At 35.1% G+C, this 26,547-nt stretch overlaps 3 protein-coding genes across 4 annotated transcripts; 2 read left to right on the top strand and 1 right to left on the bottom strand.

Moving 5' to 3' along the window:
• Window positions 1-8: 8 nt before the first annotated feature.
• Window positions 9-4,737, bottom strand: LOC102581958 (nicotinamide/nicotinic acid mononucleotide adenylyltransferase). Its single transcript, XM_006346068.2, has 10 exons — window positions 4,529-4,737; window positions 3,619-3,703; window positions 3,010-3,083; window positions 2,627-2,712; window positions 2,197-2,280; window positions 1,892-1,976; window positions 774-853; window positions 605-706; window positions 348-406; window positions 9-256 (listed from the first exon to the last, which is right to left on the bottom strand). The coding sequence occupies exons 1-10, from the start codon at window positions 4,533-4,535 to the stop codon at window positions 163-165; spliced, it is 756 nt and encodes a 251-aa protein (XP_006346130.1). The 5' UTR covers window positions 4,536-4,737; the 3' UTR covers window positions 9-162.
• Window positions 4,738-6,110: 1,373 nt separating this feature from the next.
• On the top strand, window positions 6,111-18,346 carry LOC102593883 (uncharacterized). Of its 2 annotated transcripts, XM_015308163.1 has the most exons (12): window positions 6,111-6,392; window positions 7,119-9,247; window positions 10,418-11,071; window positions 11,370-12,050; window positions 12,725-13,610; window positions 13,713-14,057; window positions 15,255-15,604; window positions 15,695-15,892; window positions 17,236-17,366; window positions 17,531-17,622; window positions 17,704-17,812; window positions 18,123-18,346. In XM_015308163.1, exons 1-11 carry the CDS (start codon window positions 6,218-6,220, stop codon window positions 17,748-17,750), a joined length of 5,688 nt encoding a protein of 1,895 aa, XP_015163649.1. In that variant the 5' UTR covers window positions 6,111-6,217; the 3' UTR covers window positions 17,751-17,812; window positions 18,123-18,346. The 2 variants fall into 2 exon arrangements, with proteins under 2 accessions (XP_015163649.1, XP_015163648.1); XM_015308162.1 differs by having other exon boundaries at window positions 12,725-14,057.
• Window positions 18,347-22,007: 3,661 nt separating this feature from the next.
• LOC102593565 (probable L-type lectin-domain containing receptor kinase S.7) lies at window positions 22,008-24,391 on the top strand. The gene has a single exon (XM_006346186.2). The coding sequence runs from the start codon at window positions 22,160-22,162 to the stop codon at window positions 24,155-24,157; it is 1,998 nt and encodes a 665-aa protein (XP_006346248.1). The 5' UTR covers window positions 22,008-22,159; the 3' UTR covers window positions 24,158-24,391.
• The last annotated feature ends 2,156 nt before the right edge of the window (window positions 24,392-26,547 follow it).

Raw genomic sequence — 26,547 nt, 5'->3', positions numbered from 1 at the left:
ACAACATATCTAGTGAAGTCCCAAGTGGACGCTTCATATATAGATGCACTTTTAGTGAAATCTTGGGTTTTTTTTGTGTTCTTAATCACATGAAGCAGGATATGTACTTGCACTTATTTTACAACAAAAAAAAAAAAGTTACAATTGGACTCAGTTGTTGGATCATTGCCCTCTATAAAGATTGTGTTGTTTGATATAATCAATTACTTCATCGGCTGTCAAGTATTTCACTGATAACCCTTTTGAGATGCAGTCCCTGACATGAGAATGAAAAGTTAGCTTGTCCACCATTTTTATCCAAGATTCATTGCATGTCATTCTAGCTAGTCAGATTGATGATTTTTTACCTTAGTCCCGTTGAACTGATTCCATTTGGTACTACTTCATCCACGACTCGGATATTCTTCTGCAATTTTACATTAGTACACTGTATATTACACGTCTCTTCGACAAATAAAAGAGGATGGGAAGTGTGAAGCTGTCGATGAATTTTGGCATGCTAACATTTCAATAATGTTTACTACTACTAGTGACGCTGTACAACAGTCAATCATCTGAAATGAGAGAACAAGGGACTAGGATATGGAGTTCTTAACGAAGTTACCTTATATTCATTCAAAATTTCATCACCGGTGATGATTTTTTCAACATCCTGGCCATCTCTTCGGACACAAACCAAGCCGAAGTCTCTACATATGGCCCTGACCTAGAAAATCAACATATGAACATATTGCATAACTATAGTGCAACGTGAAGGAGGTATTTCACTTTACCTGCTCAGGTATCCAAACACCAGGTGTGCTGAAAGATTCTAGCAGATCAGAACCACATACTAGCATAACCATGAGGTCATCTGCGAGAAAAATAACCAGTGTTTAGAACTTGAATGGAACTTCGTAATCTACAATAGCTTTAAAACAATTTCACTTGGATAGATAATACAAATTTAAAATGTTAACCAATTATTCCCTCCCTTACAGATAGAATGGCATGTTCACTTTTGCACAGTTTCTTAGGGTTGCATAGTGACCAAGTAATAAGTAGTTTATTAGGTAGTAACTAACATGCACATTGATTTACGGTAAGTCGGACAAGTAGGGTGATGGACTACGGTTGCTCAATTGACCTGTAAAGTAGGAGTTACTGAATTTGCAATCATAGTATATAATAAGTGAAAATATTCAATTCTACAAACTGAACATCAAATTGAAAGAATCGAATGGAGAATATGACATCCAATTTGAAGCTGAGAATTGATCTCTCTTTTTTTAAAAAAAAAAGAAACTGAGAAAGTACACATCAGTACACAATAAAGATACCTCCACAAGAGAAATGAACTGCACAGTGATCTATTAACTAATCGCTCAGAGATTTAGACAATGATGAAACTAGGCTTCAATACCTAAATCACTTTCTTCTCTTTCCAGTTTGGTTCACTTTCATTCATTTTCTAATATTTGTGGGAAAATAGTTTCTTCTTACTTTTCCTTCAACTATAAGTTAGTAACAGCCAAAATATATATACTAAGCATGCAACTACCCCTAGGTTTTTAACATTATCGCCAGTTAACCTGCTGCTACATTAGTCTTTGTTCCCTCGCTTAAATCAACTACCAAGTCTAACACCATCCAAGGGGAATAATTGCGAGCTAGAACTTGGAGATGAAACCCACCAGTTCGCGGGAAAGGAAGATCTGCAGAGGTGAGGGGAGGGAGGTTGGAAGGGGTAAATGAAATTTTCTTTCACTAAAGCCATAGGAATGAAAGAATCTTTATCACAAAGAAATAAAATGGTTTCGGGAAGATTGCAAGTTTCTTATTAACCATTGGCCATAAATTCCTATCAACACTATTCCAACACAGATCAACTTAAGGCAGCTGCGGATCTTACCGGTGGATGTCAAACTTCCACCACTGATAGCAGTTTTTATTCTGGAGAGAACTGTCAATGTTCGTTGATAGCTATCCTGACTTGCCTGCACAAAAAATTCAAGAAAAATCATTGACAGGATTAAGGAAAGTTAGTTTATCCCAGACTGCAGCAATGGTGTAAATACATCAAATATAAAACTAGGCTATGCAATCATACCAAGTAGGACCTTATTACTCACACTGAAAAGGGAGATTTTGGGGATATATTTTTTTTTGGAGGGGAGGAGGAGGAGGAGAAAGAGATGAATAGATAGAGAGAGAGACCTCCCAGGTATCTGTCATAACAAATTCTGAGCTTTTACAGGCTAACTGGCACATTGCAACACGATGCTCCGCAGATATAAGATTCTGCAAAAATGAGGAGCAAATAAATTAGGAAGATCTTTTTCTGCGTGTCAGTAACATCGACACAAGATATAAAGCATGTTCAATTTCTTATAATAATATATATTTGACCAGTATAAATGATAAAGAAAGTAAGAAACAAAACCTCATGACTAAGAACAGGATGCACTAGTATAAACAAATTTCAGGTCCCAGACCAGAAACAACATAGACTAAGATTCATAATGCAAAATGAGATGGATCAGAAGAAAGTGATTATATAGCAAAGCTAGTTGTACATGTTTTCTTTTAATTACCCTTTCCAATTACACATTTTTAGCAGCTGCAGTGCTGGAGATATGCTAAATACCTTCTTCTTATATGCATCATTTACAGGTGACATGTAACCTCCAATCACACAAATTCCTTCTGAAGTCAATGCATCTCTTGCCAACTCTGAATTAATATCGCCAAAAGTTTAGCAACATCCAATAAACAGATTAAATGAATTTCATATTCTAACAACATATTAACTCTGAGCAGCTTATGTGCTGGAGGACTTAAGACTATACATGGCTTGTTGCTTTCATCTAAATAGAAGAAAAATATGGAAGATTCTTCTCTTTGGCACACACGCAAATACACCTCCTTCAGTCCCACAACCCTCCCTCCCTCCCCTAATGGAGAATAAAGGGATAAAAGGAAGAAAAAAGCTCAGCGGGGGAAACGTAGTAGAGGTTGGATAGTACTTACCAAAACAGCGCAAGTGCATATAAGTTGGAGGATTGAAACTTCCTGTTGATACAAGAACTACATATGTCCTTTTCCTAGTAAGAAGAGAGAGAGAGTTAGCAAGTATCTACAGCAGGGATCGAATCAGAGGAAGAAGGGTAAAGAATAAATAATATAATAAAATCCATAATAAAGCTAACTACGTTGGCAAGTATGTATATTCAGGTCTTGCTTTTTTTCACTTTTTTATTTATGCCTTTCAATATACCACGGAAGTATTACAACACTAATTCAGTTGTGAGAGTCTCCACATTGGAAAGTAGACTTGGAAACCACTCAACTTTGCTTCCTTGTAATAAGCTTGTCCATTATGGTGATTGACATATGCCCCTTCCCAGCATAAATAACAGTACATTTAAAAAAAAATGAAAGTGAAAACTACCATTTTGGAAGCTTAAAATCAGATCCTGTCATAAACAAGCACAATTCATGACAATTGTAAATTGGCAGCTCTAAAGAATGAAAGGCAAATGGGCATTATAAAACAAGTGAGCCAACCATGAATCAAACGCTAGTCCACACTAAAAACTAATGTAGAAAGGCTAGTCCAAGATCACATACTAAACTTACCTCCTTTCAGGACTTAGTTGCCCCTCCATATGTTTTATTAAATCCAAAGACAACTTATCCAGCGGTAAAGCAATATCGGTCTTACCTATGAATTTAAACAGAATGGTTAGCAAGAAAACAACTGGTCGGTTCGGTTTAGAGCAGAATCAACAACCAAAAATGCGGACTCACATCTGCTAGTCATAGCACATACTTTACAGCAGCAACAACAAACATACCCAGTGTGGTCCCACAAAGTGAGGTCTAGGAAGGGTGTGATGTACGCAAACATTACCCTTACCTTAGATGTAGATAGGTTATATTCAATAGATCATAGGCTCACGGAAAAACAGTCCAAAGTACTCGTGAAAAAAGGCAACGGAAGTGAAAGCATAATAAAACAAAATACTACGATAATCAAACTACAAAAAACAACCTATAACAATAGCAATAGAATGACAAGAAACTACATGAACAATACTATGACTACTAGTATGAGCGGATTGCAAGACAAAGCACTACTAACTTAAATTATGTCTTCCATAACCTCCTATCTCTAAAGTCATGTCTTCGTTAAGCTGACACTGCACCAAGTACTTTCTAACCACCTCTTCCCAATCCAGTCTCCATTCATGCTTTTTCCTTTTGCTAATCAGTGAATGAAAACTCACTTTATACTGAAATCAACCTTTTTTACCACGAATACTGAAATTAATTTTAAATAAAAGCTAATATGAATATTGATGGCTTAAATTAAATCACTGCCTCTAACATGGTAAAGGAGCAATATTTTACATGAATATCACCATTCTCTATTCCACTATCCAGTATAATTTCTTAATCGCACACTTTTTACCAAAAAAAAACTCAAAATTGGAAACATCAATCAATTAAAGGAGAATAATTGTAGACAAGTAAATTGAGTACTTACTAGACATGTTGCTGGTGAAGAGTATTTTCCACGGCGACTGCTTCTGAGGATATAAATAACCACGACGAATATGGCCTGCGTGTAAAATAGGCTGGGAACTTTCTAGTTGTTCCGCCGGTCGCCGGGTCACTGGTCGCCGGTCAGCCGTTGAGACGTGGAGAAGGGACGGCACATGGGACTAAAATAAAAGAGAATATTAGAAAGGATAAATTGGTCCAAGTGTAATTATTTTTATTGAAAAAATAGGATAAAACAATTTTTACAAAAATAAATAAATTTGAAGGCATGTTTGTGAAATTATCCCTAAATTTAATGGTTAGAGATTGTTGAATATCTCAATAGAAATTAAAAGGGCACAAAAAAAGCAAACCAAAAGAGAAAGTTTTTCTTTTCTCCTTCTTATTTTTAAAAACAATAATAACATATACTCAAAAATAGAGCTTCGTAAATAATTGATTGATAAAAAATAGATAATCTTAAAATTTAACACTTGAAGGGGTATAAAGTGAATTTCATAAATTATGAATACAATTTTAGGCAATCAACGATAATGATATATCCAAGATCAAATTTAAATAAATAGTGAGTTTGTTTTATTCTCCATAATTGAGAGGTAGATTTATGACAGATTGCTAACAATATAATATATATTTATTTTGACATAGAATAAACTTATAAATCAACTTATAAACATGCTTTTGTAAATTCAATTGCATATAAGATTTATAAATCAAACTTATGGACATGCCTTATAAATTCAATTGCATAGGATTTATACGTTGATATTGACATATGAGACTTATAAATCACAATAACTAAATATGAAAGTGAGAATAATTTTAAGTAAGTTACACTCAATAAATACATTTTATAAAACAGAATAACATATGCTAATTTACAACTATTTGTAGTCACACGACTTAAAGATTGTATTGACATATGCAATTCAGATATTGCATGTAAGAATGTGTTTTTAAAAAGAACAAATGAAAAATACATTCTAAATGTGCAAATTATAAATACAACTTATATTCACGTTTTGAATACATTTGATAAATAATAATTAAAAAGTATAACTCATCAACCACAAATTGTTAAATGCTATTTATAATTTTTTTTTCTTTTTTTTAAACAGAAATCTCAAAGGATAGATGTGACTTAAAATATGAAATTCTCATACATTTGCTGGTAAATAATCATACATTTTTGAAGGTATTATATTAAACTTGAAATGTTACTCATTTGAAGCTACACATTATAAATCTAACATATTTTGTTAACATTAAGCAATAAAAAACATATTTAATTGATTCAAAATTAAATATATTTGAGTCATATATTTAAAATAAAAATCCAATCATATCACATGAATCAATACTAATATTTCACCCTTAATATGATCAACTAAATTATACGTCAAACGAAAATTCAAACCCAAATCAATTTGATTTTAAATAAAGTATCAACAAGCCTAGGAAAAAAATTTCTTAGGAAATTTGAGCAAACGTCGTCGTTTTGGGTCAAAAAATTTGAAAATGCCTAAATCCCCGCTCAACCCAAATTGATCTCTGCCATTCCTCTTCCTCAACGTTCACTATCCCTACACTCCCATTCCTCCTCCTCCCCGTGCAGATGCAGAGTCGCCGGACGGCGTAGATACGACGGTGATACGGTGTCCTTTTGATTGAAATGTCGACGGTGGAGGATCTGTTCGTAGAAATCTTCGAGAGAAAGCATAAGATCATCGAACTAGTTAAGCAACATACTGACCGGTATAGTCAACACCTCGCTACTAAATGTAAAATCCAAGGAATTAATCCTCCTCCATGGCTCTTAAATTCCCAGCAGTCTTCAAATCCCAAAGGTAATTCTTCATTTCAAGCTTTTGCTTGTTATTTTCGCCAATTTCTGTTGTTCCAAGTGTTCTAGGGTTCCGGTCTTACGTTAGGTGCATGCAATTGTAGGATGCAGGTCAAATACATAGTTAAATATTTCTTAAAAATATGCTTAGTGTGTGCAGTGGTACTCAGCACCCGCTGAATGTGACTGATAGAGGAAAACTTGTTTTTTTTGGGGATAATTGTGATGTCTGAGCCAGCTTTTTTGCACCTCGACTGATTCCACAGGATACTTGTCATCTCGCACGGCAACAAATACTAGGTAACTTTGTCCACCAAGGCTAAGACATATGAGAAGAAATCACCTAGTAATTTTGTGAACTAGAGACTTTCATTGGCCACTAGGTCACACCCTTGCGTGTAGGAAAACTTGCTTGTTTGTATACATCCGCATTCTCATTTATCTGTCAAAAGTCGAAATTTTGAAGTTTGAACAGCAGAGAGTTAAGGATTTTCATGTTTTTTCACTCTCTCCTTTTTCTAGTGTCTGATACGGGGAAAATGTTCTTGTTTATATACTCTTTGTCATCTGTTTGGTTTTCAAATTCATGTTTTATCCAAAATGTGTCTCCTTTTTCCTCAACAAATTTAAGTTTGAAGTTTTCAATTGCCATTTTCTATGCTTCAATAATTTCATGTTCTGTTTTGTTGAACAAGCGCTTAAATGATATCTCTCTCTTTTTTTTTGCCAGAGCTGAACAAAGAACAGCTGATTTCTGTAAAAATCCCACGGCCACCTACTGTGCGCCAAGCTAGTGCTCGTTGCTCATTGATCAAGAGGCCAGTTGTCAGAGATGACAATGAAGAAATGTCTCAGGGGGAATTCTTGGAGGTTCATGTTACCAACAAAAGTTTTCACCCTGAAGATGGGTCTGCTAATACAGCTGTAGATCCTGATAATAACCAGGAATGTGCTCTGAATACTGTTCCTGAGCCTGATGTAAGTGTTAACTCTCCCCTAGATCAGACAGATGCAATAGTCCTGAACAATTTTAATGATTTAGACTTGTCGCTAGCTAGAATTCAGAGGTCTAAGTCTCGACAAAAGGCTCTTCAGCTTCGAAATAGTGCACAAACAGAAGCAAAGGACTGCTCCAGTCGGCAGAAAAAATGTGTTGTTACTCCTATAGGGATTGGCCTTTCTACTTCTGAACAAGTTGATCACAATAACGAGTCACAAAAATTGTCTGAACCTTGTGTAGTTAGTAGTAGTAGTGGTGGATTTAGGGAATCAGCTGAAAGAACTCATGAAGAAGAAAGAGAGATCAATTTACAGATGGGTGAAAATTCGAAGCATAAAGCATCTACCAAGTGTCTTGTGGGTGTTAATCATTATGTGGAAGTAGATAGCTTGACTGATGTTGCTGAGAGAAGTCATACAACAGAAGTAGATAACTCTTTTGCTACAGCTCAGAAAGGTCATTCAACACACAAACATAGTTGCAATTTTGCTGCCACAGGTATCAGTTTGTCTGCTTCTCAACTAAATAAATTTTCAGACAAGCCAGACAACCAGCCAGAATCTTTTCCTGTTGGTACTGAAGTCAGCAAGTTAACGGAATTTGTAGAAGTACACCAGCATGAGGGGATTGAAGTAAATAGAGTCACGAGGTCCAGAAGTAATTGCAAACAACTAAACTGTATAAATGATTCTCTTAAAGTGGATGGTTCTGCTGATGTAGTTCAGAAAGATGATCATACCCAAGCATGCTCTGTAGGTTGTGTGTCAGGTAGGTCATTGGAAGTGGCTAATACATCTAATATTCACAAACCAATAGTCAAAAGCCACCAAGAGACTAAGAAGAAGAGTGGTAGTTATTGTGGTAGAATCACAAGATCCAGGAGTATGGCCCCAAAATTGCCTTGTCCGGGTGATGATTCGCATGCCACTATATCCACATTTTCAGATAGGGTGAGCACTGATGTTTTTGCCCCAGCAATTGGTGGATCATCGGCAGTGTTATTTACCAATCTTGATTCTTTGAAATCAGCTAAACCTTCTCTAATATTGGATCATAAGAGCCCAAAGACACAAAGTAACATGGGCAATGAAGTCATAGCAGAGCCTATTGATACTTCCACTGTTGCTGGTTCTGGTGGTGCGGGTTCCATGTCTGCTGATTCAGAGAAGTCTTCGCATGAAAATTACGACACTCATTGTCCAACTGGCAGTAAATCAGTCACTCCTTCCTCTGATAACAATGAGACTCATAATAAGCAAGGTAACACTGAAGCTGTGATGGAAGGATCTCCTACTTGTAGGTCTAGAACTGGCAATTCTAAACCAAAAGTGGGAGTGGAACATCTGGTTGCCAATCCTCCACATGATTGTTTTATGCCTGTAAAACCAAAGCAACTCGACTTTGATGACACAGAAGAGTGTAACCTGAAGATGACCTTTACTCTTAACTTTGAGGAGAAGAGCACAAAATCAACAGATGTAATTTCCAATACCTCACCAGAACCAACCTCAGAAAAGAAGATATCTGGTAGTCCTGTAGATAACAGAATCTCTAGGGAACAGTTAACACTTGAGCGAGAAATTTCAAATAAGTGTAGCGAAGTTCCAGGGAGTTCATTTTCTACGACAATCAGAGAGGCTGCCAGTACCGTAATGAATGGGTGTGCCTTGGATATGGATGAACATCATGCATCAAGGGATACTAAAGATGAGTCAAGGGGCGGACAATGTTCACGGCAATCTTCTTATCTGCATGATGATGAGACACTGTCAAATGATGTTGGTCATCATGATGCAGATACTAACATTGAACTAAATCTGAAGGAATCATATAATTCAATGGTAGATAACGTTGAAGTGGTATGTTACACACATATGTTTGTCTTACATGCATCCTCTTTTGGCGATACTATACAACTGTGTGGCAAAGTAATATGTTCCTAATATCTATTATGTCTTCATTTTTACACTTCACTATCTATTTTTAGGATATCTTGGAGTGTATTAACAGTTTTCTGGTGCATGACTGCATGAATCTCTTGATTTGACATTAAAGATCTGCAAAATAGCTCGACATATAATCTAGTGACATTTATAAAGTTTTAGGTACTCCTAAGTTTAAAACTCTATGTATTTCAGTAGGCATATATGTTTTACTTTGCTGAATTTGGATGCCTGCAGATTCTGAAAAGCTTCAAATATCTGTTGTTCTTTATAACCATGATGTCTGGGAAAATCTTCAAATATTTGATGAAGTCACTTAAATCATTCTTGTAATAATTTGGAAGAGAATCATCTACTACCGATAAAGCCTTTAGGTGGTTGTTGTGCCAGAAAGTTTTGATAAGTTCGTCTTTTCCTTGTCATTTCTTTGAAATTATGTTCAGTTATAAGCTTGTTGGGTTTGCTGAATGCAAATGACATACTTAAGATTTTGAAAGAGAGTATCCATGTCATAGCGTGATTAAAACTTACACTCATGCCATATTTGTAGCTGGCTGATACACAAAGTTATACAATTCATATTTGAAATTAATAGTGGTACTACCATTATTTTTGGCATTCACAGTTTTGGGATCTCCAGTAAGTCATAGGAACTTGTTATTCTATTTCCTGGCACACCTTGGATCCTTTTCAATATTTAGCCAAGTGGACAAAGGGCAGATGGTTGACCTATTTCTTTGTAATAGAGGGTGGATGCACCCTCTTTTGGCTGCTTCATGAAGAGGCTGTTTGAGTTTAGGACCTAATTTTCTTGCAAGATGACCTTCTATTTCAGAAGGAAAATCACCAATGTGTGCTCCTTTATTAGCAAGTTCAATCAATCTATTCCTCATATGAATTTCTTGGATCTTTGATTTAGTCTATTTTTGTTTAGAGTAGTAAACAGACAGAATTTACACAATTTTTGTGGTACCCAGGCAGAACAATGCTCTGCTGACACGTAACTCAAGATTTAATTAGCAAGAGAAAGTTGAGCATTGTTTTCAAGTGTATTTGAGGTTGAATTTTTTCTCCATGGCTGGACAGGGAGGTAACAGTTGTGACAGGACTGCTCAATGTTTGTCTACATCTTATGTTGCCAACACCAAAATTGCTACTACACCTCACATCTCAAGTTTGACTAAAAAGGTGACTGGAGATACCCAGGATTGCTTGGTGAAGAACTTTGACATTGAAGATCCAATTTCCATTTCCCCAGATGCAAAGAAACGGTCTTGCACGCCAAATGATCCAAATTTATCCCGTTTCAATGGTGAAGACAGTTATGGAGATATATGTGTCAAGTGTGATATGGACAGGGATTCCCTACCATCTGGACAGAATGATGATGAGAATCTCAATCTCTCCGTATCAAACAAACTTGAGACTACAAGGGAGCCCTTGTTTGATGACAGATTCAGATCTGCTAAGATGGATTCATGGCCCCAAGTTAATAGGAAAAAAGTCGAAGATAGGCAAACTAACTGCTTTTCTGCTTGTCCAAACTCTCAAACGTCAAAGCTTTATCAGGTACACGTGGATACTGTAAGCTTAAACTTCAACACAAGTCAAGAAAAAACAGACAATGTTGTGGAACATACACCTTTCAGAACCAAGAGTTCTAGTGTTAGTATATCCGAGAAGAAAAAATTTCATTTGAAAGAAGGAAGTGGTTCATTGCCGAAGCTGCTAAATGAAATGGTACGTGAAGAATCACTTTGAGCATAAAACCTGCTCTCTTGCCAACAACATTTTTTTCAGAAGTAAAAGCACTTGCACATGCTCCTATGTTGTTTAAGTTCAATCAACATATTGCTTGTATGAACTCTTTTATGTAGTCTATATTTGTTATAAGTAGTAAACACTCAGAACCTACACAATGTTGGTGGTAACCAAGCAGAACAATGTTATGCTGACATATAACTCAACTTTTGCTTACCAATATAGAGTTACACATTGCTTATCTAACATTGTAACTTTTTCCCCCATGGCTGGACAGGGAGGTAAAAGTTGTGACGGGAATACTCAGTGTCTACCTGCCTCATATGCTGTCAACACTAAAACTGCTGCTACACATCACATCTCAACTTTGACTGGCGATTCCCAGGATTGTTTGGTGAAGGAACTTGAACTTGAAGATCTGACTTCCATTTCCCCAGATGGAAAGAGACAGCCTAGCATGCCAAATGATCCAAATTTATCTTGTTTGGATGGTGAAAATACTCATGGAGATGCATATGGTAAGCACAATACGGATAGGCATTCCTATCAAAAAGAGAATGAAATGCTTACATGGAGTCCACAACAATCTGGATCCAATGATGAAGATAATCTCGATCTTCCGGTATCAAGTGAAATTGAAAATGCGAGGGAGTCCTCATTGTTTGATCGAAGATTGAGATCTGTTAAGCTGGATTCATGGCCACAAGTTAAGAGGAAAAGACTTGAAGATAACCAATCTAACTGCTTTTCTGTTTGTCCAAGCTCTCAAATGTCTAAGCTTTATCAGGCACAGATGGATGCTGTAAGCTTAAACTTCAGCGCAAGTCAAGGAAAGACAGACAATGTTGTGCAAGGTACACCTTTCCGAGCCAAGAGTTCTACTATGGGTATACCTGAGAAGAAAAGTTGTCCTTTGAAAGAAGGAGTTGGTTCCTTGCGGAAGCTGCAAAACGAAATGGTACAATACTTAAAATTAATTTATTCCTTTGCATATTCAAGTTGATGCACAGATACTTTTGTGTACACAAGTAGACTTCATTGGTGTACACAATAATTTAAGACAAGGTTTAGGGTGTGTAGGAATTTCCTGTTGCAATTCCCTTTTACCATTTGTTTAGCTGGGAAACATTTTTCTTTTTTGCAAGTTCCATTTCACACTACAAATGGAACTATTGCAAAAATATGTCCATAACCATATCCTCTGAAAAATAGCTATCCTTGTTGTTAGTGTGTTTGTTTTTGGCAATTGTGACCCCTTGGGCAAATTAATGACTGCATGGATGTAAAATTCTGCTTGTCATGGAAGTCCATTTGGCGAACTAATGTGTTTAGGTTGTGTGATGACTCAAATTTTCTTCAATTCTAATTTGATCTTTTTGAGAGAAGTTGTTAAGTCTGAGCCACTGCCAGGGTCATTAACCGTATCACACCTTGTATTATGAATCAAAGACACCCTTGTATCACACCTTGTATTATGAATAAAAGACACCCTTTCTATGCTGGAAAGAGAAGAGGAAAAAGGAAGTCTCATCTTTGCTTAATACAATATTTTCATCATTTAACTTAATGACTCAAGCTGGTTTAACTTAGCTTCACCTATGACATAATTTCTGCCATGTCACTTATCTGCAGGATGTGATATGTTATGAAAAGCAAAATAACAGCACCGAATCTGCTTCCTCATCTGATGACAAATTGTTACGTGTATCCCATGTCTCAAGTTTGTTTCAAAAGTCAGCTGAAAAGGAACTGGAAACAGGAGAAGAACATGAACTCCTTTCCAATGCTGAGAAGTTCTCCGATGAACAAGATATTCCAGAATCACTGCACCTTGAAAAGAATGTTGAGTTGGATCATCCTGAAAACCTGACTTGTTTGGAGAGAAAATCTCATATTGGAGAACAAAGCCTATATTCCCAATCTTTTGTTTGCTCTTCTCCACAAAATAGAGACTTGGATATCGTTGATGCTGATCAATCAATGCCCGTGCTTGAGGGTTTCATTATAGATGCCTCAACAGCAGGTGGAGAATTAGATATTACCCAGCTAGAGATCAACTATGAGACGACCATTCAGCGTGCGAGCATTCTGGAGCAGATCTGCAAATCAGCAAGTGCACATACACCCTTGTCTCATTTCACATCTTCTTTTGGGTTTGACCGTGCTCAAAATCTATATCAATCTTTACCTAATGGGCTTCTTGAGCATCTGGATCTGAGCACCTTCTTGTCGGAGGAGGATGTCAACAAACAGGTTAGGGCAAGTGATAGCTGCATGGATGAAGTGAAAGATTCTAAACTGGAGATACCTTGTTCTGATTATCAACCTTCTTACGGATGTCAATTTGGAGGGAGGTCAGGAAATCAATACCAGTCTCCTGTTGGAAAGTTTTGGGAAAGGATCCCGTCACATTCTAGCAGTTCAGAGAAGGGTTTGAACTTAAACCCAGAGCTCATGTGTTTCCCAATTGAGGAGGATCCCAATAGTAGTGAGGAGAATGAGACTGCAGATGTGGCAGGTAAAATCCGTGATGAATTGGATTCAACAGTAGTGAAAAGTCATGTCAAAAGACTACCACTTGCATCAATATCTAACTCATGTCTGAATCCCCCTGCTTCAGTCTCTGCAGCTGAGAGGTCTCATGCAAGGGGAAGTTTGGATTCTGTCAATACAGATGTTAGCTGCAGTGGGCATCATAATAAAGCCAAGAGAAAGCTTGGAAGTAGCTTCAGAAATATGAGTGCTGCAAAGGTAAAACAGACTTCTTTGATGGGTGCAAAAGGAATTAAACAAGGTAAGGAATCCCTTAGGAGGTCTAGTAGGCCAAAACTATCAACTAAATCCAGTTTTAAGAGAGAGAGACAGAATCTTTCAGAAAAAGGGCCAAGTCATAACAACATTGTCACAAATGTGACTTCATTTATACCACTAGTCCAACAGAAACAAGCAGCTGCTGTATGTACAGGTAAATTTTCCTTCTTTTCTTTTACAGCAAAAATTGGAACTATTTTCATTATAAAAAAGGTAAAAAGATAAAAGAAGATTTGTAACAATCTTGATGCTCTGTAGTGGCAGGACTGCTTGTTAGTATCAAATGGTATCCGTCTTGGTTGAACTTAGCAGAGTAGGATATTGATACAAGTAAATTAAGTTCTGTTAACTTGGTATTTACACAATTAATTTTGGTGGTGTTTTGCATCGATAAATTTGAACTCCCTGGATGTTTATTTTGGAGGTTAGAAACTTATCGCTCCCCCCAACTTAAAAAGTCCGGTGGTATTAGCTAATTGGCCTTTGGTTGTCATTGTAGCATCTCCAGTGTTCTTCTATATAGTATCATGCTTCTACTATGCTTTGAGCATGTTATACCTGAGCTTTGAGATTTTGAAAAGTATTCAACAGCAATATCAAATTTTCCTTTGATTATGCAATAATAGCACCTACATTATTCTGCTAACTGAATAGCATGTTACTTTAGTTCTCTCAGAATTTCCACACTTTGTTCAGCTGCTTATTTTGGTTGTGCTGTGCTGAAGATAAAAACAATCTTTACTTGAGTGAAAATGTTTAAAGTTGTTTGTATTCTTTCTGGAACATAAATGAGGATTGAAAAACTAGAAAATGCTTTACTTCTCTGAGTTCAATGTGGACCTAGCGCAAGTACAATGGAAGAAAAAGCTCTAAATAGGTGGCAACATATAGCTGGAATTAAGTTTTAGTTTTCTAGGAGATGCTGATTCCTATTAGAAATGTATATGCTAGATATAGCCAGTAGAAAATAAGAGAAAATTTAGTGCTTTTTATTTTTATCTTGATAATATTGGATTGAGACGAGTTTAAATGGAGCAACATGAAAATTCATATACCTGGTCCCAAGCAGCCCCAACTTGCCTGCAGCTGAGGCATAGTTGTTTTCTTTCATAGAATTGGATTCCCTTGTGATGATCTGTTGCAAGCAAAAGAAAATTCAATCTTGAAGGTTCAACATGTTATTTCCCAGCCAGCTTTGCTTATTCTGAATTTCTGACCAGTAAAACAAACTTCTCCCACCCAGTTTTTCTCCTGAATGCTAATTCTGATTATGCAAAATGAAGCTTGTGCATGATCAAGGCTGCCTTTTGATAGTTACTGGTGTAATTACGATTTTTCTGTTTGTCCACAGGAAAGAGAGATGTAAAAGTGAAGGCTCTGGAAGCTGCTGAAGCTGCAAAACGCCTGGAAGAGAAAAAAGAGAACGAGCGTAAGATGAGGAAGGAAGCAATGAAGCATGAGCGGGCACGGTTGGAGCAAGAAAATTCAAAACAATTGGAAAATCACAAGAAAAAGAAGGAAGAGGAAAAGAAGAAAAAGGAAGCTGATGCAATAGCAAGGAAAAGGCTGAGGGAAGAAGAAGAAAAAAATGAGAGGGAAAGGAAAAGAAAGCGAGTAGAAGAAGCACGACGACAGCAGAGAGAGCAGGACGATAAAATTCATGCTAAAAGAGCTGAGAAAGATAAAGGACTTCCCACTAATGTATTCAACATTCTTCTTACTAAGAATTCTCCCTTTTCTGCTTCTGTTTTACCGTGCTGGTACACTAATTACTGATTACTTTTTCTGTAGGATGAAAAGACGATGGCTAAAAAGAAATGTAATAATGATGTTGATATGTCCCAAAAAGGAAAGGAAAGAGTTGGAAAGACCTTCAAGAAGCAAGAAAGTGAACCGAAGCCAACTGAAACTTCGAGAAATGATTCATTTCAAGCAACGCCATCACCAGGAAGATGTCACATTGTTGATAACTTTGCTGATCATGAAAAGGTGATGCATCCACATAGAAAAGTCATAATTTATAGGTGAACAACATCTAGGTTCATTATAGGTTCTGATTGTCCACAACCTACACTAGCTTTTCCCACAGCACCAATAAATTATTAACCTCCCTCCAAGAAAAATATTATGATTGACCGCGATCCATATGGAGTAGGCTATGTAGGCTTGTAACCCTGTTTGCATAGGCTAGTTTACGATTTGAGTTCCAAATCCTAGGGGATCTATGTTGACATCTCTTCCCACTTTTGCTTTGAGCTCCAATTCCTTCAATAAGCAATGCCAAATTGTCAGTTGTACGCCCTAGCATAACAGTTCCTGCAGAAACATCTACAATAAGTTCACTGTGCTTAATAATGTCTCCTGTAATAGCAGTATAACTACTACCCAATGAAAACATCCATTACATTCTCATTCTCAAAATTCTAGAATTTGTCCAGGTCTCTCTATTTATCTAAGCCATATATAAGTTTCTATAGTGGAATTCGACTTTAATCTTTATTCTTCAAATCCAACATAACTTTGTCAAGAACCAAGCTAGCAAAGTATAGTTAGAAAAAGAGAGGAACACATCCCAAAGAGAAGCCAGTTCCAGTTCATTTTTCGAGGACAGTCTGCTTCATCTAATAGACATTCCCAAAATGCTAGGTATGAGGTGCATATGCAATTCACATATGTTATTCTACTCTGAAAAGTGAAGATAGTTGACGTAAGTAGCACGGTCTGATAGTGTTCAGCAAGGAGTGGTTGGTCCAAAGCCGGTTCCTTAATATATGCTAAAAAATTGGTTTATATTATTGTGCCAAGAGCAAAGACCGTACCTGCTTGTGATGCAAATGGGCTGGGGGCAGGTACTGCTAAAAAGTCCTAACTCATTTTATTGCATTCTCCGAATTATAACGCCTGCCCTTCTTCCATTTCTTATTTTCTTCCAAAACCTGCACAGAAGAAAAATGAAAGATGATGCATCCCAATGACAAGGTCATATTATAGTTGAAGGGCTTAGTTGTTTCTGCTAGGATAATTAGTGAGTTTAATATTGTGCCAAATATAAAGACTTTACCTGCTTGGGATACAACAAGCACTGTGCTGCTACCGCTCAAACCTCTCCTAGCCTTTTTATCATATTCTCTAACTCTTATGCCTGTCCTGTTTTTCCAGTTTCTTCAGAATTCTGAAGTTGTTAGGTTACAGTCCATATGGCAACTTACCTGACAAGTTTTGTACATAACTAATTATTGATAGAAAGCTTGTTTTTTGTTTTCTGGTCAAATGTTCATGGCAGAGTTTTGCTTTCAGTCCTCACACTGGCATGTATTTTAATTATTGCACAGGTTGACAGTGAGTGTGGTACCAAGAAAAGTCGAGAGAAATCATATGAGATCTCACCTTATCAGTGCTCTGATGATGAAGAGGATGAGGATGTAGATCTACCCATCCGAAAATTTATTCCCTCGTGGGCCAGGTGATCAAATCTATTCTTTATAGCACCCGAAGCATTAAATCTTCAGGCCCTTCCTTCATAATGTGTAGTTTATAAAACAAAAAAGTAAAGAAAATTCACCTTAACATATTTCAGTTTGTAATACTGCTAACATTTCTCTCAACTAAAATTGGATGTTTCTGCAGTAAACCCAATGTGGCTAGTGTCCTACCTCTGCAGCAAGGAATTGACCCTGATTCCATATTTCCCCCCGATAGTTTCTGCAGTATGGATGAAGGTATCTTTTTCCGCCTTTTATTTAACAGCTAACGGAGCTTCTTTGATTGCTTTCTGAATTAGAAACTTTCTTTCTTTGTAGTACTTGTGCCCAGGATTGTTCAGCAGAGACCTGTTGCACCTATCTGATTAATTTTACCTCAACTTCAAAACTTGTTTATACAAGGGTAGTGCTTCTGCTCGAAGACAAGGTTGTCTCTTCTTTCCCATATTAACTTGTCATTTGTAGTTTCTTGTTTATGCTTGTCACAATCATATGCTAGAAATCTATTTTGCTTGGACTCTTCAAAAATGCCGCCAAGTGCATGTTGGATCCTTCTAAACTAGTGCATTTTTTAGGATCCGACAACATTTTTGGAGAGTCTGGAGCAGCGTAGATTAGATTTGACTTCTGGTGTGTATTTGGATAAGTTCCCTTGTTCTGCGTCCCATACACTTTTTACGTTACCTTCATCATCGATCTCCAATTAACGAAATTAACTTTATATTGTTTTTTGGCAGGACTTTTGTATACATAATTTGTACATATGGGAAGGTGATATTTGCTATGCAGCCTTGGCAAAGCCTGTCTTAACGGCTGTGCATGCTGTCATTTTCATTCCCTTTCGACATGTTCTCACTTCCATTATCAGCGATTCAAAAACCTTTCTAATGTATATACGCTTGAACCTTGATGATTAGAATACAGAACTACAGTCATAATACTATATGGCTGTCATTTGTTAGATTTAAATAATTTTTTTGACATATATGATTGAAAGGAGAAGGTAAACACGTTGTTATGAATGCAAATGGCTAAGAGACCATAGCGGATGATTGATCAAGAGCTCAAGGGAGTGGTAGAGGTATAGGGCTTAGCCTTACAATGGCGTTGAAGGTTGCTCGTACACATAATGGAGGCCTTCCCGACATATGTTGCAACATATCTAGTAGCATGTTCTTACTTCATCTTTCCCTTAATAAGTCATCAAATTTGGTGCTTTTTGATCTCCAATTGCTTTGGGGAGGATGAAATAGAATTTTAAGTCGTTGATAGTTTCCAATATTTGGCACTTTTCATACTTCTTGAATTGGGAAGATGGAAAATTAAGTGTAGAAGATTAGGAGCATGTAAATTTTGATCTTTTACTGAGCATCATTTCTTTTAAATAGAAAAGTGTTCCGATTCTATTGGATTAAGTTAAAACATACTATGGAGAAACTAAACTTTAATTTGGACTTTCTTAATTATGATTAGATTTTGCTAGTAAGAAGCTATTTCCGAACCAGATTCCATAAATTCACGTGTTCCTAACTAAATTAATGAATAAGGAAGCGCATCGGGGTGGAGTTCAAGAACTTTTGTTCTGTCTATTTAGTTTTTGCACAATCAAATATGGTTTTTTTAATTCATTCCACGTGATGAACTCATCATGTATAAGATTATTGAATTGAACCCTAACGGCTCTATGGGTCTATTACTATAGACTTTATAGATTTAAATAAAATGGAAAGTTGATTCAATAATCACATTGCATTCAGTGTCATTGTTGATTATTGAGGCCATTGTCCTCTTTGGAGATTCTCTGACAACTTTCTTGGATTGCATAACACAACTATTATATATTTACTCGTCGTTAATTACTTGTTTATTTTGATAAATTAAGAAAAGATAAAAAAAAATTATCTACTATACCCTCAATTAATTACTTTGAAAAAGGGTAAAACTTCTTGAGAATCTTAAGTTTTTAATTCATCCATTTCATAATTAATAAGGATAAAATGATAAACTCACTATGTAAATTATTGTTTTCTTAATAGGTGTGTCAATTCAAAAGTGGAAAAGTAATTAGAGACAGAATGAGTAAAATTTTATGGTAAAGTGATCAGTATTATATCACCTTTAATTAAAGGTCTCGAATACGGGATTTTGATGTGATGCTACATGTCATAGGAATAGTTTTACCTCTCAAAATGAAACTTCTGAATGTGAATTTAGATTAATCGAACTCCAAAATGAGTATCAACAATCATGTTTTAGATAACATCATAATAAAATCAACATATATCTTATTCTTCTCAAACTTCATTCGTGAGACTAACTACATATAATTTATTAATATTATTATTGTTATTATATGTGGATAAGTATTAAAACTCGTCAAACCTTTTCCTCGATGTTAAGTTTCTACCAAATACCTTGTCGTCAATACTATACAAAAGACCACAAGTAATTGGATAAATATGCTAGCAATTCACTAATAATAAAAGAATATAGGTGTATAGTAGGGCCATTGGGGTCCAATTGTTCTTTTTCCCGTTAATTTTTTATTTATTTATACACCCAAAAATATATACATGCAATAATTGGTCAAACAAAATTAAATAATTTGGTTCAAACTTTGTCGTACAACGGCTTGTTTTAAATTTTAGTGTAGTCAGTGGGACCGGCTTGTTTTAAATTTTAGTGTAGTCAGTGGGACCTAAATTTCACTTTCAATAAATACAATTGTGGGCTGTGTATAATTACAACAACAACGACAACGACTTACTATGTCCCACAAATAAATTAAAAAAAAAAAAACACGTAAATTTTATTTTGTAAGGTAGATAAATTATTTTTGATAGATTTTTAACTTGAAAAAAATACATTTTAGAAAACAACAACAACAATAATAAGTTGCATTTATATTAGGGAAAAGGGATAAATATATCCCAAACTATTATAAATGGTATGCAGATATCCTCCGTCATACTTTTGGGACATTGATGTCTATGCCGTCCAAAAACTAAAGCATATATTCCATTTATATTAACGGACATACACGTGTCATAATCTTATCTGCCGACCCGACGGATAAGATTGCACGTGTTCCTATTTATTCTTCCGTTAGAGTATAAGATATTTATGTTCTAGTTTTTGGACGGTAGAGATATCAATGTCCCAAAAGTATAATAGAGGGTATATGCATATCATTTAAGATAATTTGGGGGTATATTTATTTTTTGTTCCTCTATATTATAAGATATCAAAAATTATTTTTTGATAGACTCTCAGTTTAAAAGAAGAATATACTAAATGAATATAAAAAGATATAATAACAAAATAGTAAAATATAAATCATATTAGTAGGGGCCCTCAACAAGTAGGACTTCCAAATTCGTCTGCATGTCTATATTACCGTTATAAGTTCTATTATATTCCTCTCGACATTATTATATACTTTTTCTCTTTATAACTTTTTATGATAGTAGTACTTTAGCCCCTCAATTATAAATAAAGTTAATTTTGATCCCTTGATTATTTAATATATTAAACCTTCTGATTAAATGTGGTTTTATTTTTTTATGTAAGAAATATGTTGAATATAGATTATTTTAAATGCATATTATTCTAAAACGTGAAATAACAATGTGTAGGTTTGATATATATAATAGTGACCGAAAAAGCTTATGTGAAATAATTGTAATTGTAAATATCTTATTTAGTTTAGAAATTTATGAGTCATTTATCGAGGAGGTGAGACGATTCATCTTGATTTTATTATTGCCAAGTATGCTCCAAGCAATTGACTATTATAGCGGGTATCTTCATTTGAGCGAATTTAGAAGTTATTTTCTTTTTGTTATTCCATGTAAACGCAAAATAACACACGAACAATTATATAGTGATATAGTTAATTCTTGATTGCTTATGAGGAACAGAAAAGAATACACATTTCGTAATTGTAGATTAATATGGGTTGTCAGATATTTCAATGATCAAAATTTGTTATTATTATCCTACGTATTAAGTACTTGTATTTTATAAATTTTCTATCTTCCTTCAGAGTTATGAATGGAGTTTTATGATAGGAGACAACAAAATTGGATGATTTATTTTTATTTTGATGGACAAAGCTACATGATAGTTGTTCCTCGTAGAAAGTAATATATATATATATATATATATATATATTATAGAATTTGTCGAAATGAACGCAAGTTAACTCAAATACTATGATTATCAAATAATAATAATATACTCCACATTTTAACTAAAAAGAGCAAGAACATAAAAAATAATATACTAATTATTCTCACAAATAAAATCTGAGAAACTAGAAAAAAAATAGTGTATACATAGACATTATCCTCCTAAAAGGGTAAATAAATTATTTCTAGTAGACGTTCGTCTCAAATACAAACATATCATAAAATAATTCGAAAAACAAAAATAACGAAAGTGAAGAAGTAAATGTATCTCAAAAAGATTAAAGCTGAAGGTTATGAAAATTAAGTACAAAAAGTGATTACTCATTAATCCAACTTCTTAAATAAAAAATAATAATTATCTCATAAATATTTCTCTAATCTCTTTCTTCAAAGTTAAGAGAACCGACAAACCCAAAGGCGCCTATTTTTCATAACCGCTTATACCCCATTATCAATTTTTTTCCCATTCACATTTCCACCATCTCCACTAATTCAATCACTTTAATGTGTAAATTCAAGATTTTATCTACTTGTTCTTCATTTTTCTGAAAAAAGATTCAATTTTTCCAAAAAAAATCTCCACCATGTTTGTTTCCATTTTCAGGTTCTTGATTTTCTTCAGTTTCTTCTTATTAGTATCATCACAAAATTGCAGCTTTGATTTACAATCTTTTACACTTCGTAATTTCACTCTTCTTGGTGATTCTTATCTTCGTAATGGTGTTGTTGGTCTTACTAGAGAGCTTCAAGTTCCATCTTCAAGCTCTGGTTCTCTCATTTACAATAACCCCATTTCGTTTTTCGATCCAGAAACCAAGAAAACGGCGTCGTTTTCAACAAGATTTGCTTTTTCTGTTAGTAACATCAACCCCTCTTCGTTTGGTGATGGATTGGCTTTTTTTCTGTCACCTGATAATCAGACATTGGGTAGTCCAGGTGGGTTTTTGGGTTTGGTGAATTCTTCACAGTTAACTAAGAATAAGTTTGTTGCTGTTGAATTTGATACTAAGCAAGATTTGCATTTTAATGATCCTGATGATAACCATGTTGGTCTTGATATTGATAGTCTTATTTCAATTAAGACTGCAAATGTGAGGTTAGCTGGTGTAGATTTGAAAAGTAGGAATTTGATTAGTTGTTGGATTGATTACAAGAGTGAGGAGAAAAAGTTGATGGTTTTCTTGAGTTACTCTAGTTTTAAGCCTAAAAAACCAATCTTGATTGTTGATATTGACTTGTCTGATTATCTAAAAGAGTTTATGTATGTGGGGTTTGCTGCTTCTACTGAAGGGAGTACTGAATTGCATAGTATTGAGAATTGGAGTTTTCGAACTTATGGATTTGGCCCTGTGAGGCCTCCTCATAATGTTTCTGATAATACTGTGATTGTAAAGCCTCCGATTATTCAAGATTCTGGCCATAAACATCATAATAAGAGTTTTGGGCTGGGTTTTGGAATTGGTGGTCCAGCTTTCTTTTGTGCTGTTCTTGTAGCTTTTGGTTGGATTTCTGTCAAGAAATGGAGGGGTCTTAACACAGAGAAGAATTTGAAAGCTGAGCTTGTTACTGGACCGAGGCAGTTCAGTTACAAGGAGCTGAGGTCAGCTACAAGAGGATTTCATTCCAGCAGGATTATAGGAAATGGGGCTTTTGGTACTGTTTACAAGGCGTTTTTCATGGAATCGAGCTCTATTGCTGCAGTGAAAAGATCTAAGCATAGCCACGAAAGTAAAACTGAGTTTGGGGCTGAATTATCAATCATAGCATGTTTAAGGCACAAAAATTTAGTTCAGCTGCAAGGGTGGTGTATTGAGAAGGGAGAATTACTTCTTGTTTATGACTATATGCCTAATGGGAGTCTTGATAAGGTGCTATACCAGGAATCCGAGCATGGGAATCCACTGAAATGGCCTTACAGGTACAATATAGCAGTTGGTTTGGCGTCTGTTCTGACTTATTTGCATCAAGAATGTGAGCAGCAGGTGATTCACAGAGACATAAAAGCCAGCAATATTATGCTTGATGCAAGCTACAATGCAAGGCTTGGCGATTTTGGGCTGGCAAGACTTATGGATCATGACAAGAGTCCGGTCTCAACACTTACAGCTGGAACAATGGGATACCTTGCTCCTGAGTACCTTCAATATGGAAAAGCAACCGAGAAAACTGATGTTTTCAGCTATGGTGTGGTTATACTAGAAGTGGCTTGCGGGAGGAGACCAATTGAAGGAGAAGGGAGTGGTCATGAAATGGTGAATTTGGTTGATTGGGTTTGGAGACTGTACTCTGAAGGTAGGATTATTGATGCAGCAGACAAAAGGCTTAACGAAGACTTCAAAGAGGAAGAGATAAAAAAGCTGCTACTTGTTGGACTGAGCTGTGCAAATCCTGATAGCACAGAAAGGCCTTGTATGAGGAGAGTATTTCAGATACTCAACAATGAGGCGGAACCTATCTTTGTTCCGAAAGTGAAACCAACTCTAACTTTCTCCACTAGTATCGCGTTCAACATTGATGACATTTTCTCAGACAGCGAAGGAAGTGAGGCTCCAGAACATGAGCTCGAAATCAGAATAGATTGAAGTAATAGTCTTGTGAATTTTCTGCAATATATATAGCTAGAAATTCTTTCATTTTTTTGTGTGCAATTGTAATGTGAGCTGATATACACTAGGCCTTTTGACTATTGTTTGAAATGAGGAAAGTTTAGTAGCCTGAGTTCAAATCCATTATATTGAACTCTATGCTATTGTCTGTTATCCTGAAACATTTCACGGTTGTTCAATCTAAATCCGATTAACATGTCATTTATTTCATCTTCTGCACATTCTTTCATTTCATGTACTGCTAATAGTAGTTTTGTCTGCTTATTCTGAGAAGAGCTGTTCGGATAGTAGTGAGTCGAAAACAGGATATTTCAACACTATATATAGTCTTATTCACTGAAATATTTTCACTCTTAAAACATCAGATTCATATCCATTATGACTAGAAAAATGAGTGATCTTTGTTGAGAATCCAAAAAAGGATGACAGTTTCTATTGGCAGAAGCAGAGAGAGCACATTCCAACAAACAACAAATACCATTTTGTTGATAACAGATTGTGCGCTCTCTCTTCTGTCAACAGAATTTCTCTCTTTGAATCCTCAACCAAATCTTGGTGATTTCTATGATAAACATTGATTAATAATCGCGTAAAAATGTTAACTAACACGTTGTCAACAGTGTTAAACTATACCAATAGCATGAAAAATATTTACGTTGTCATTGTATGTAACTTAACAACAACCTACACCTCAGTCTCAAACGAGTTGTGGGTATGAAAACACAAAGCAATGAAAGAAAGGACACTTAGTAAGGAGCATGAAGATGAGGAGTTACAAATAGTTAATTTATAGAGAAGATGAGAAGAGCCAAAGAGGGGCAAAAGATTTTAATCCTCTGTTGGCTAATATTTGGAAGGTACTTTGGATTTAGAGAATCTACTAAATAAAGGCAAAAATAAGTGAAGTTCATTTTCATGTATATTTATTAACCTGTGATATATATACTGAATATACACGGAATTAGTATTGATGATAATGAACCTTCAAAGCAAAAATTATATCATACTTATCTATTTCTAGTGTTAAAAATAGTGACTTGTTGTGACACTCTTTTGCATAAGCATCCAAGGTCTGAACATTATTTAATAGTGAAAGAGAGTTTTATTTGGTTAAGAGTGAAAGAGGGAAAAAAGAATATTTGAAAATTGAAGTCGAAAAAAAGGCATAATACATAAATATGCCTTTAACTTGACCTTAACTGACATCTATATTGTTCAATTTTGAGTTTGTACAAGTAGACACTTAAATTTGTATAAAGTTGAACAAGTAGACACACGCATATTACAGTCACCACGCAGGATGCTAATTGCCATGTATGACGACATGTGTATTTACTTGTTCAACTCTATAAAAGTTTAAGTATCTACTTGTACACACTCAAAGTTGAAGGACATAAATATCAAATGAGACCAAGTTAAAGAACACGTAAATATTAAGAAGTTGGAAAAAAAATCAGTACCAAGGACCAAGAAGGGAAGGCATAAGAAAATGAACTTGCACCTATTAAGGGTTAAGGAATAATCTATCCTTTCTGTTATATTTCTCTTTTACGCGTCATTTAAGAAATTATAAATGAGAAGTGTTTATACTCATTTATTCTTAACTCTCTTCAATGTAATCAATATGGTTTACTTTAAAAAACAATTAATTTTAAGAAAAATAATATTTTATAAATTGACAAGTATTTCCAAATGAGTATTTTTAATAATATTAATAACTAATATGAATAACAATTAATTTTAAGAGAACTAAAATTTTGTATATTGACAAGTATTTCAAAATGAGTACTTTTAGTAATATTAGCAACTAATATGGATAAGGAAGTATCCTTCAATTTCGTTAAAATAGGATGAAATAACATTAATATTGACACACATATTTTGAAATAAGCAAAACCAACAACATTAATAAACCACAACTGACAAGTTAATAAACTTTAATTAAAAAAAAAAAGAAAAAGTTATAGCATGATATCCAAAATAAAAATAAAAATTGACTTGATCAGATAAGATAAGGTAATACTTTAGAGAAATCAAACTTTCTGTATAAACGAATCCTCTTTGGTGATCACCATGATATATAGGAAACAATTTAAATGGTCCTTTGCATGTCCTAAATCCAAAAGAAAAACCCTTACTGTACATGAGTAGCACGTCACCATCCGCAAACATATATTCGGATATGATATAATATAGACAATCCACTCTTTCTTATATAGTAAATAATTGAGTCCAAGATTCCTTAATACCGTAATCTTTCATTACCCATAACTTAAAAGTGCTCCCCTCTATATGTTGGCAAGTACAATAAGCACAAAGCATTTCATCTATTACTGAAACGATACATTTTATAAACCTCATGTTGG

Source organism: Solanum tuberosum, unplaced genomic scaffold, assembly GCF_000226075.1.
Source record: "Solanum tuberosum cultivar DM 1-3 516 R44 unplaced genomic scaffold, SolTub_3.0 scf00076, whole genome shotgun sequence".
Classification (NCBI taxonomy): Eukaryota; Viridiplantae; Streptophyta; class Magnoliopsida; order Solanales; family Solanaceae; genus Solanum; species Solanum tuberosum.
Note: the sequence above shows the minus strand (reverse complement) of the source record. Positions and strands in the feature narration are given on the sequence as shown.